At 39.6% G+C, this 12,571-nt stretch overlaps 2 protein-coding genes across 4 annotated transcripts in view; both read right to left on the bottom strand.

Moving 5' to 3' along the window:
* The window catches only part of LOC134801622 (uncharacterized), a 31,793-nt gene extending 22,014 nt beyond the window's left edge, over window positions 1–9,779 (bottom strand). For 2 of the 3 annotated variants that reach the window (XM_063774240.1, XM_063774239.1), the window contains exon 1: window positions 9,518–9,779. In XM_063774240.1, the coding sequence (XP_063630310.1) occupies window positions 9,518–9,733 (216 nt within the window). In that variant the 5' untranslated portion in view covers window positions 9,734–9,779. Of the gene's footprint in view, window positions 1–9,508 lie in introns of all 3 variants that reach the window. The other variant, XM_063774238.1, reaches the window with a different exon arrangement.
* On the bottom strand, window positions 2,112–4,070 carry LOC134801394 (cytochrome P450 6B5-like). The gene has a single exon (XM_063773927.1). It carries the CDS (start codon window positions 3,985–3,987, stop codon window positions 2,503–2,505), a length of 1,485 nt encoding a protein of 494 aa, XP_063629997.1. The 5' UTR covers window positions 3,988–4,070; the 3' UTR covers window positions 2,112–2,502.
* Window positions 9,780–12,571: the final 2,792 nt, after the last annotated feature.

The following is a 12,571-nucleotide window of genomic DNA, read 5'->3' as shown; positions in this document are numbered from 1 at the left end:
TACATACTATATATTTATATTGCTTACATCTTGTGACATAATAAATAATTCACAAATTCTTCAACTCTTAGGCCACTCCAACTTTCAATGCATTGCAAAACCAGCTTGGTTATTAATATTTTCATGAATGAAATAATAAATAATAATTATTTTCGAAAGGCGATGATGTTTTGTTAAATAATATAGTTTAAAATAATAATGTGTATAAAATATTAGGTACCTAGTATGGACAACAGCTGGGCCGTCATGGCCTTTCTTGCGCAAAAAGCGCCGGCCGCATATTTATATCGCCACGGCACTATCAACGATTTGGTCCGTCGCGCGCTTGACACCGACTCTGTGCCTGCAGTTTTAGAACCAGTGGGCATGGCTAGAGACGACGGCAGGCGTCTCGACGGAGCCACGTTAGTGCCGTGGAAATTAGGAAGAGCCCCGGTGTGGGACGCGACGTGCGTCCACAGTCGCACAGTCCCACATCGGGGCGACCCGCATCCAGACTGGCGCTGCCGCTGACCAGGCCCAGATTCTCAAGCGCCGCAAATACACGACCTTGGTTAACGACTATGAGTTTGCAGCGCTTGCAGTTGAGACTCTGGGTCCTTGGTCATGAAGACATTTATGAGGGCTTTGTTGGCGCGGCTGGTCTATTCCACAGGGGACCGTTAGGGCTGGAGCGTACCTCTCTCAGCGTATCGCCTTAGCGGTACAGAGAGGTAACGCCGCCAGTGTAATGGGGTTCATGCCGCAAGCCGAACTGTTGAATTTAATTTTTATACTGTATTTATAGGTACTAATTTATTTAATATTAAATTACTTAATTCTAATGTTGTTTTGCCGATGTAATTGAATTCCAGGTAGGGAATTAAATTATTTGACTGTACTTACTTATAAAGTTAGCAAAACTTTGACTGACTAGCAAAAATTAACCCTACAATGCATGACTTTTTTGTTTTGAGAAATAACATTATATGTGATAAATATATGTGTTTACTCTCAGGGAAAAATAATAAAAAAAATATACAACGCGTATTTTGGAAAATAAAAGGTTTTTTATCTGTGTTCCATATGTGGAACTTCATGCATTAAGGTATAGAATATATACATACAGAAATATATGGCACATTTTCGTTTTTATATGTGCCGTTTCTTTTTGTAATGCTATCAACAGTTTTTATGGTTGTGGATTGCATTTATGTGACTTTTATGGATTTAGCGACCTCGTATGACGTTTTTGATGAGATTTTTGTATTTTTACTTAGTCCTGATGAGGCCAGCTTGGAGCTTTAGTGGTGATGTATAACCAGCATCAGCAGCATTACTAAAACTTATGGTGTTGTAGGTGCACTCTACAGAATCAGAGTATAGGACGTGTAGGTGATCATTGAACACATTGGTGACCTATTATTGAACTTGATGCCAACTCCGAAATTCTGACAGGTGATTCCGATGTATGGAGTTGTGTACTAGTTAAAACTAAGTCCTATGTAACTGGCGTCAGCTCAACTAACTCAGGACATACCGATCGACTATTTTATGAATCGCTAAATTCTTCACAGGCCTGATTTATGGTTGCCCGCAATATTTCAAACTCAAATTCACTAACGACACCCGAAGATCCCATCATCCTGATCCCGATCATCTTTACTTGCAAAGGATTGATAAATAATGCTCATTAACCGCATCCCGTAAGGATTACTTTCGCATCATCTAAAAACTATACATAATTATTAATTTAATCAGCTGTTATCAGCTCTAAAACAAGACCGAAGTGATCCCTTAAGTGTTCCGTGAACAAAGTTTTGTACGGAACACTAAAAAGGTTAACGATTTTGAGCCTTATGCCTTGGACAGAAGTTCTCAAATGTGTACATATTTGAACGTGAATGTGCCGTAAAACCATAAATAACCGTTCCTACAGATTACGCCAAATTAAAACTTATGCCAACGTCATAAAGACTCTGACAAGTGCAAGCGATCCTCACTTGTTTTGTATAAGCAATATGAACCTCAATGCATGGTGTACCATATCGGGAACGTTTGAAAAATATTGCTCGACGGTATCTAAACTTTGCAAAACTATAAAATTAGCCTTACCATGGAATAATACACAGTTTAACAGTCACAACATATATTTTTTCTTGTTGTTTAACTTTAAAATGATTTTTTTGTCGCACTTCGAAACTTGTCAAAACAGATTTTTGCACCAACTCCCGAAATTTGATCGATCACCCGACACCTTGGATATTTACTGCTACCTAGCGGCAACACGCCGAACTATTGTAGTAGCCTTGAATGTAAAGTAACCTTCAAAGTATAACAGATGTCGCTGCCTACCTGATTATTGACACAATTCGTACATATTTCGGTTGTGCCATATATGGAACTGTATGCATTGTAGGGTTAACAAACACTTTATGATAAGAGTACATTAATTTCGAGCAATCATTGTTGCACCCATAATTGTTGCGTAAATATTTGTGGCGGTTAGGTCTAGCCAAAGTTTTATTCTCTAGGGATGAGCTCAATATCGTAATCGACCCTTCTCATCTGGAACTGCCCCTTGGCGTACTTCCTTCCTGCGGGTTCGCGGTGGGCCAGCACCCTGTAGTTCCGCAGCAGATGCGTCAGCCCCGCCATCACCTGCAGCCGTGCGTACCGCATCCCGATGCACACCCGCCCACCCTTCCCGAACGGCAAGTAACCCACCTCACTACTACTCTTATTCTCTGGCGAAAACCTCTCCGGATCGAACTTCTCAGGCTCAGGGAAGTACTTAGGGTCGAAATGCAAGTCGAAAATAGGTATGTACAACTTTGTGCCTTTAGACACTTCGATGTTTCCTACTGGGAGCACTGAATCGTTTGTACATATTCTGTTTATGAAGCCTACTGGCGTCTGTATTCTTAGTGTTTCGCTTAAAACTTGATCTAAATACTTCATATCAGAGATGATCTCGTAAGTCATATTGTCGTGTTTTTCGAGAGTTTCATCGATTTCCTTCTGCAGTTTCGTCTGGATTTCCGGGTGTCTTCCAAGCTCGGTGAGCGCGCCAAATAGGGCGCTGGCTGTGGGTTCGACTCCGGCGATGTAGAAGAAGAAACCTTGGGCAGCAAGTAGCTCATCAGTCGGCTCCAACTCCTCGCCCGATTCTAGATCCTTCATAATCCCAGCCTTCCGCACACTCAAACAGATATCGGTAAAGTAATGCTTCTTAATTTCATCTCTTTCTGCAGCTCTGAACATCTGTTTCACGGCGCCTATGAAAAAAGGCTCCTGCTTTTTAAAGAACTTCAAACCCAATGCTTTGCTTATTGAATCACTTAAATTAGCGACTGTGTATCTAAGGTGAGTAATCCAACTGAGTTCAAAAGCGTCTCTAGCCATCTTCAGAAACGGTGACTCGAAGGAGGAGTCTGTTCCAATCCCGAAGATAGCAGCCGCGATGGCCGCGGAACAGAACTCGTTCGCCCTGTCAAACCCGTTTCCTTTTAACTTCTGTGGATTTTGCTTTAAATGCTCCACGAAATTTTGCGCAATTTTGTCCAAAATATGATACATGTTTCGTAATTTTGCCGCAGTGAAAAATGGCGTTAATTTCTGTCGCATCAGCTTCCATCTAGGTCCGTTCATGAAAATCACGTTGTCTCCTAGCACGTCACCTTCGTTTATTATTGGTCCTCTGTAGCTGAAGGATTGGAAGTCTGTCTGCATGACATGATGGATGTTCTGTGGGTCCATGACGTAGAGACTCGGTGTCATTAGCGATCCGATGCCAACGGCCGGCTCATTTTTGTATTTCTTATATAATTCACTGAGAATCTCAAACACAGCTTTGTCGGTGGTGAGGAAGTCCCAGAAAATGCCGAAAACTTTGTTTTTGTCGTAGTAGGCGACGCCGCGTCTCCTCCAATAGTTCTCATTGTATTGGCCTCTGAGATATAGGAAGGTTAGTGCGAACACAACGAGGAGTAAAATTATTGAGTACATTGTTTACAAAACTAACGAGTCAAATGATAATTTTATATCAGTGGTCCAGACAGACGAGTACCGAGCGTCAACTAACTTACGCGTTTAGATTTCATATAATTTATACAGGAACTTGCGCATTTCTTAATAATATAGTGGGGGAAGTAAGTGCAGTGAATATGCAGTTTTATCTCACGCGATACCGCTTGGCAAAATTTTTTTTTACAACAAGAATGTATTGCCTACCTACTTTCAAGTGATATTTTCAGAATAAAGAAAGTATGGGATAAATTATCATTTTTTTTTATTTAGTGCAAAACTACATTGTGGTTGTAAACGCCAAAACAGTGACAAAAAGTTATAATATTATTATTTTCATTTATTGTGTATGACAAGGTACTACAGCTACGATTATTTCCTAAATGGATTCCTCGTCCCTAATTTCTACGAAAATGATACCAAACTTGACCGAGTGATAACTGGACCGCCGGAGCCACCTTTCCCCTCTCCCTTTTTGGGGGGTAGCTAAAAGTAAATATCGTGGGCATCAGTTTAGTACGATCCAAGGAATAATTGTGCCAAGTGGCATGGCCTGAGACATGTGTACCGCTCCATACATTTCTTCCCTTAATTTCCCTACTATTTCACTTAGTTAATTAGTGTGATACGTCATTTCTATTGATAAAAATAAAATTAAAGTAAATACCTATCCGTCCGTCCGTCCGCAGCAAGCTCGGTTCTCCATGCAAACGTATATATTTACGCTCTCATTTTAAAACGACAATATCTAGATTGCTCTGATAGTTTGTACTTACAATATAGTTAAAAAAATATATTTCGTTAATTTTTAATTAGTTTGTTTTGTAGTTCACCAGGCTATCCGGCTGTCCGTCGTGAACTGATGTGATTTTGTCCTGTGATTGTCATGTCGAATGTCCGTTAAATGTCCGTAATCTTCTATACATATAATAAAGCTGAAGAGGGTCGAAAGTCTGTACATGGGAGATATTTGAAAAAAAGTTGGCTGGGGATACTTAGAATCGATAACAGAACACGTTCCAAAAGTTTTTAGAATTTTTGTCTGTTTGTCTGTTTATCTGTTTATCTGTTTGTCTGTTTATTTGAACGCGCATCACGTGAAAACGGCTGAACGGATTTTGATGAAAACTTTACTAATCTCTCGAGAAAATCCCCGGCCAGGTTATAGGCTATAAAAATTCAACCCCTAAAAGGGGTGGTAGCCACAAGACTCGATTGACTTAAGTTTGCCCCTGAATCTTATGGCGCTACTTAGGAAGGAGGGGCAAACTTTTTTCAAATATGTGTATGTGTAATATACCACTATTGAGTACCCTGGTAAACTAACAGATGGCACTGAATTTAATACGTTGTGACATGAATAAGCCACCGAGGAAAAAATTTGCCAAATTAACTCTAAGTTTAGAACACGGGGTACGGATATCAACAAAAATAATTGAATAATTATGTTGATTTAATAAATTAATAATACAACAAAATTAAACGACAGTAAATTAATTGCTCCTCATTGCACAGTCTTTTGGGGAACCGAGTAAACATTAATTAATAAAGAAAACTAAAAATGCGTTTACATAGTACTTGGGTGGGTGCGTAAAAAAACATTGACCTCTGTCATTTGCAGTGCCGGATTAACCCTTTTAGGCAAAATAAGCACTTGCTTAGGGCACCACGTCTAGGGGGCACCAAAACCGTAGGCAAAAAAAAAGCGCAAGCTGCATCAGCATTGCAGTCGTCGTGGAGTAGGTACCTACATGAAACTTTTATACGTGTACAAGTACCCATCTAATAACGTCCCATCCCTTATCTGTATGAAATCCTGGATTCGCGCCTGGTTGGGACTAAAAGTAAAAATGTACAACTGTCTATCAAACTGCGTTTTTAATACCGAAATATTTTCGCGCTCGCTTCGCTCGCGTTTACAATAACATTATAAGATATGATAAAAGTGACATTCGGGTGGCGACTGCAGCAAAATTACTCTGTTGTAACGTTACTGCTGCAGCACTGTTAATTTTGGTGATAAAATGATGTGACTGATTTCCATACTAAAAATAAAAATGTACAACTGTCTATCAAATTGCGTTCATACATATATCAAAAAAATTTCGCGCTCTCTTCGCTCGCGTTTTCAATAACTGTCTAAGATATGACGACTGCAGCAGCATTACTCTGTTGCAACGTTACTGCTGCAGTACTGTCGATTTTAAAATGATGTGACTGATTTCCATACTAAAGGTAGAAATGTACAACTGTCTATCAAATTGCGTTTTTATATCGAAAAATTTTCGCGCTCGCTTCGCTCGCGTTTTCAATAACTTTCTAATATATGGCGACTGCAGCAGCATTACTCTGTTGCAACGTTACTGCTGTAACACTGTCAATTTTCCTGATAAAATGATGTGACTGATTTCCATACTAAAAGTAAAAATGTACAACTGTCTATCAAATTGCGTTTTTATATCGAAATTTTTTCGCGCTCGCTTCGCTCGCGTTTCAAATTATTTTCTGAGGTTTGGCGACTGCAGCAGCTTTACTCTGATGCTACGTTACTGCTGCAACACTGTCAATTTTCGTGATAAAATGATGTGACTAATTTCCATTCTCAGCTGTAATGCGGCAATGAACGTCACTCAACCAACCAAACCAAAAAAATCAATGTAATCTCGATGACCCTAGGAAGAGGGGGCACCATGGTATAGAAATGCTTAGGGCATCAAAACGGCACTGGTCGTTTGCGGAGTCAAACGATTTGGGACTCGCATTTAATACGCATTACCATGCCTTCCAGAAAAAAATCCAATCATTCGCGAAAGTCTCGCAACACATTGAGGTTACAAGGGGCACGTGGTCTTCCTCAGGAGTCTGAAGAAGACCACGGTGAGTGGCGCTCTAGCCAGGCAGGCCGCTTCGCTTTCGCTCGCGCGCTTATACCTTACTGTATCGTCCGATATACATCTACTACTCTGTCGTTTAAATCACGTGTAAAATTTGAATAAGGGCGAAAAAAACTATTGATTTTGGAGTGTAGTTTTATTTAGTGGTACCTAATTGTAAAATATTTTATCTGGACTACAGTCCTCTAGCATATCCATCTGTCAACTTTACTTCAAGTTCCGCCTCCAGGGGAGAGGGAGAGAAATTAGGATTAGTAATTAGCTGCTTACAGACACAGACCGAATTCCACGCGGACGGAGCCGCGGGCACAGCTAGTTCCAAATATGTAGGTAGGTACTTATGTCAGTCAGCCAGTAAGTCAGTCGGTCTACGTCAGGTCGCCACGGAGGTTGGAAGCCACGACAGTAATTTTAGTAAGTAATTATTTAATTTCACGCTTATTTTAATTTTAATTCTATAAATGTTAATTATGTGTTCGTGTATTTCATTAAATAAAAGCATAAACCTCAAAAAATACTTACTTATTATAAAAATATAGAAAGTCAAGCCAGATATTTGAGTATTATTACGAAACCACAGATTATCGTATTAGGTAACTAAGGAGTTTCCAACAAACGAAAGTTTTCAGAGCATTAAGAAAATAGGTTAATCTCTTGGTTCGCAAATAACCGCCGAACTGAATTTTTGTGCCAGTTTTTGTTATCCAGATTTCTGGGTTTAATATGCGTTATACTACTAGTATATCCAAAGCTAAGTACATGTAAGTATGTCTTTCTGTCACCACTTTACCGCCGAACCGCTTTTGATGAGTTATGGTGATAGTTTCTCGAAAAAGGGCATAGGATAGTTTTTATCTGAGAAATAATGGTGCAGGCGAAGGCAGAAGCTAGTAAGTTATTTAACTTTTATAGGCCCTATTATAGTATCTACAGCAGGTATGGTGCTATATATAAGAATAAGCACTTTCCGTGCCTCTGCCGAAAATTGAAAGGGGACTTTAAGTACCTACCTACCTACCTACTATCGGGTTTTGTATACACGTCGAACAAAATATTTTTGTAAATATTGTAAAATGACTAATATGCGGTCTACGAAAGATATAATGTATTATTATTGTTGATCACTTTATTTATCCGACTTACGTTTATATAGGTATGACACATGACGGCATTACTGGAAAGAAAGGAAGCTGTCTACATGGTTAATATTGTTGATGTTTTCAAATAATAATATAATTTATTTGGTGCAACGAAATACAACGAAACAAACTTGGTAGGGTGCCCAAAAGGCTGGCCGCATTTCCCTTTTGGACAGTAAAGCTGATCTGCTGATCGAAATATTGGCCAGCCCTCTCGTCAACAGAAGCTTTAATACCTATAATATTAAGTAGGTATTTATACATTTTTGAAATAAAGGAAAAATGTAAAGATTCACCGACTAAAACGTATTTTTTCACCGTTTTTTTTTTCACGGAAACGTACGAACGTGTCTTGCTTTTTCAGTCAGTCTCGGTACAACCAGTACTGAGGTTGACTGAAGTAGCGTGACAAATGACAAATACGAACGTTTCCGAGAAAATACGATGGTAAACAATTATGCAGTACATCTGTATTTTGTTAGTTAATTACATGTTAGTGTTGTGTGGCTATAATACTATGTACCTAATAAGTAAGTATAATATACCTATGGTTAGTTAGAATTTATTTATTTTACTAATCACACCAAATAGTTGAAATTGTGTGCAATGCAATAGTGCAAGTTTAGTAAATCGTAGACTAAAGTTACAAGTATAAATAGTAATTGTAATAAATACATCTAATAAAATTAACTGAAATGTGGATGAGTAGCGCCACGTGGCATGTCTGTTAGAAGTTTATTAGAGTATTATAAATAGATATAACTAACTACAATATAACGCCTTTAAATACAAAGAGAACCACTCTATAATATAGAGATAGAGATCTTTATTTGCATACCAGTACATATGTTACATACATGGACCCTGGAAAGGGTGTAGAAAAATAGGTACATAGTTCACAATATCACAGTTTGCTTATCATTAACCTGCCACTGACTTATATACCTACATACTTCCTTTAAACTGAGGTATGAATGAGACGATTTTTGAAAGAGAACAACAGAGTAGAACGTGTTAAAATTCCCACAAAATTTAACAGCATTTTACAGCAATGACTGTAAGAATTTATTTTCAGTGAATAATGTACATTTCTAATTTATTCTTATTCATATTCATAACTAATCAATAAACTTCACAAATGAAAAAGATGTAATATACGAATGAAAAAGTGACCAAGGCCTTCAATGCCTAGGGGCTACCCAGCGTCTTCTAGATTCGCAACAGACGTCATACACCTACAAAGACCTAGGTACAGTGGTTATGACGGCCACAGATTTCTAACGAGTATGCAATCTTGTAAATGCTAAGCCAACATTCAGCCAATGTTCCTTATTACATATCCTTCTATTGATTTGGTTAAAAATCCTCTTTTGTTTTAAAGGCGCCGCAGTTAGAAAATATAAAAAAAAACCCATACAATACTTAAATACGGGTCCAACCAACCAAGCAACACAAAATATCGTAACTTACCCAACTTACAGGGAATAACTTATAACTGAGATTCGTCAGGAACTCTCGTTTCTGGGGGTCATACATGTCCGAAGGCTTGAAGCCGCGTTTGGTGACCAGCGCGCTGTTGACACTGGAACTGCTGTTCACATCGTTGTAGCTGTCCCGGTGGACGACCCGGTCGTTGACGGAGTAGAAACTCGACGTTTTATTGGAGGAATACTGGTTCTCCCTGATTGTCATCATTTTACACTTTCACTTAACACTGTTCGAATGTCTGGGAGCGACTGAGCTAAAAAGAGACGTGATTAATTTTGGGTGTTGGTGTGGGTTTATACAACACGGAACCAATGTTTGATTTATTTGTTTGTGTGTGTTATTTTGTCTACCTATACAGGGTGGCTAAAAAATAACTGCATTCCCGTGGCCAGGGAGGTTTTGGGATTATACTGGGCAACTTTTACTATGGGGCCAAACCCAAAATCGCGAAAAAAAATTTGTCTGTGTCATACGTCATACATTTTGGCTGCTCCATTTTCTATGGGAGGGTAAATTTTATTTTCGCGATTTCGGGGTTTTGCCCATGGTAAATGTTGCTCAGTATAATCCTAAACCCTCCCTGTCAACGGGAATACAGTGTCTAAAAATATATCTAATATTTAAAGTTTTTAAACTAATATCAAAATGTGAATAATACAATAGTTAGCAAGTAAATGGGATAAGGCTAGGAAGAAGAAGAAGAAGAAGAATACAATAGGTAGTGAATATTACTAGTGACTGTGTTTATTTCTGTGAGCATTCGTGTTTACAGTATATTGTCCTTCGCTCGGTTTCGTTAGAATTTAAGTTATTTTAGGCAGAAGTAAACAATATAATCACATGTTTCTATTTAAACATATGTGTTTGTCTAAGTTTTACACAACTGCCAAAAAAGTGGCATTTTTACTCTTTAAATCAGTAATTGGAAAATGTGTTAGATTCTTATTTGACCCAAGATTAATATAGAAAGTAACGATTAATGTTTAATTGTGTAAATAAACTATCTTAGAAAGAGGCGCGGTGGCCCTGAATTTTGAAAAGGGGGATAATATTTGGTGCTTAAGAAACAATCCGAAACGAATTAACTACGAATAAAATAAATGTACATCCAATCTCCCAAGGAGTTCACAATTAACGAAATAACATTCTAAAATTAACTATTGAATCATTGCACTAGTTACGCATTTAACAGCACAAACAAACAAACAAACAAAAAAACCAAGATGGCGGCCCGTCGTCACTTATCAAAATCTACCAATTAAAAAACACTTCCTAAGTATTCGATATTTAATAGCACTACGTTAATTAATATTTTGAATCTAATTACTTTGGACTAAGACCGTTTATCGCTTGTTTTCGGCGGACGTGTGCACGCGCCGCGAAAATTTCTGACTGACTAAAATAAGTCCTGAAACTCAGTTGCATAATACGTAGAAAAGCTCGGTCGACGCGCGGGAACCATGGTTTAATATTTGCTGGGATAGGCTACTTGTCACCAAGATTTTAAAGTACACACAAGTACAACGTTTTGTAGGTACACACAATTGGTGACCCATAGAATTTTTTTTCGCGGGAAAAAAGTTTTGCAAACTAGCATATATATATTGGATACATCAAATGAAAGAGCTTGCTGTGAAAAGTTTGAAAGTACTTATGTAGTCTTACACAGTTGACCTTCTCAATCACATTTTCACATCATCATCATCATCTCAGTCATAAGACGTCCACTGATGAACATAGGCCTCCCCCTTGGACCTCCATACGTACCGGTTGGAAGCGACCCGCATCCAGCGTCTTCCGGCGACCTTAACAAGGTCGTCTGTCCATCTTGTGGGTGGACGTCCTACGCTAGCTGCGCTTGCTAGTCCGTGGTCATTTTCACATAAAGACGTTGAATTATTTTTTGTGTCAAACTGTTGTCGTTCTTCCTTAGAACTCATTTAAGACGGTGCGTAATAGTAATCATTCGGCTGAATTGGATGTTACTTCAATAGTCCACAATGTAACTAAGCCCGTATGCGAGTTAGCCCGCCGTCTAAATAAGGTATTTCTAGGTAGCAATAAGTGTTGTAATTTGTTTGGAGTCTGTCCGTCCAGCGTGGGCAACGTGGCCACCCTCGCGCCGCCGCACACTGCCAGCATCTATTTTGGTATTCGGGTTTCGCCATCGATGTTAATGCGCGTATATTCGCCGACCGATTGGCCATCCTTGCTTTATCCTCCAGTGTTTAAATCCTTCTTCTTCAAAGTGGAGTAGTAACTCCTTAGCTCAGGGGTCTCCAAACTTTTTTACCTGACGGCCATATTGCGCCTCAGAAATTTTCGCGTGGGCCACCGTCAGTTTTTGCGCCGGGAGAGGGTCTGGTTGCTGCTGTCAGGAACAGTTCCACTCCCAATGAATGCTGAACCCCTGGAGCCTGGCTCCCGCGGGCCAGACAATGGGCACTCGCTTTGGGTGTCGGCAGGCCGGATTGGAACGCGTCGCGGGCCGGATTTAACCCGCGGGCCGGGGTTTGGAGATCCCTGCCTTAGCTTAATCCTTTCCGCGCGCGACCCTATCATACATCTTGCGCTGTGATACTTCAATAGGGAATCGCGCACGAGAACGCAACTCATGCTAGACGATCAGCTTGCTTTCTTTCTTTTGTAGATATACTCATTGTGGCGCTGGCAATCAAAAGTGCGGATCTCCAGATGTTGTTGTTGATGATGATGATGATGTTGATGATGAACAGCCACTGCAGCCTATGGGCGTTTGCGCTTGAAATTACACGCGCGTTGCCGATCCTTCTAGCTTACAAGTTATCATACTTGGGAGCACTGGAAACCTTATGTATGTATGTGTGTAAAAACACGAGAAACACAACACTTATCATCAGGAACACAACACTACATACCTACAGAGTAGGTGGAGGGTGGAAGTGGAGGTACTTCCCCAGTTGGGTTGCTCCAGATTCAAGCCAGATAGCATTTCGTTGTGCCCTACCTCCCCTCCCTGTATACCCGGATCCAAAGATTTGGTTGGACGCAGTTTAAGGACATAGG

The sequence above is a fragment of the Cydia splendana genome, chromosome 22, assembly GCF_910591565.1.
Source record: "Cydia splendana chromosome 22, ilCydSple1.2, whole genome shotgun sequence".
NCBI lineage: Eukaryota > Metazoa > Arthropoda > Insecta > Lepidoptera > Tortricidae > Cydia > Cydia splendana.
This window is presented reverse-complemented; position numbering and strand designations above follow the sequence as displayed.

Coding starts and splice junctions, on each gene's coding strand:
- LOC134801394 (XM_063773927.1), bottom strand. CDS start 3,987: ATGTACTCAATAATTTTACTCCTCGTTGTGTTCGCACTAACCTTCCTA.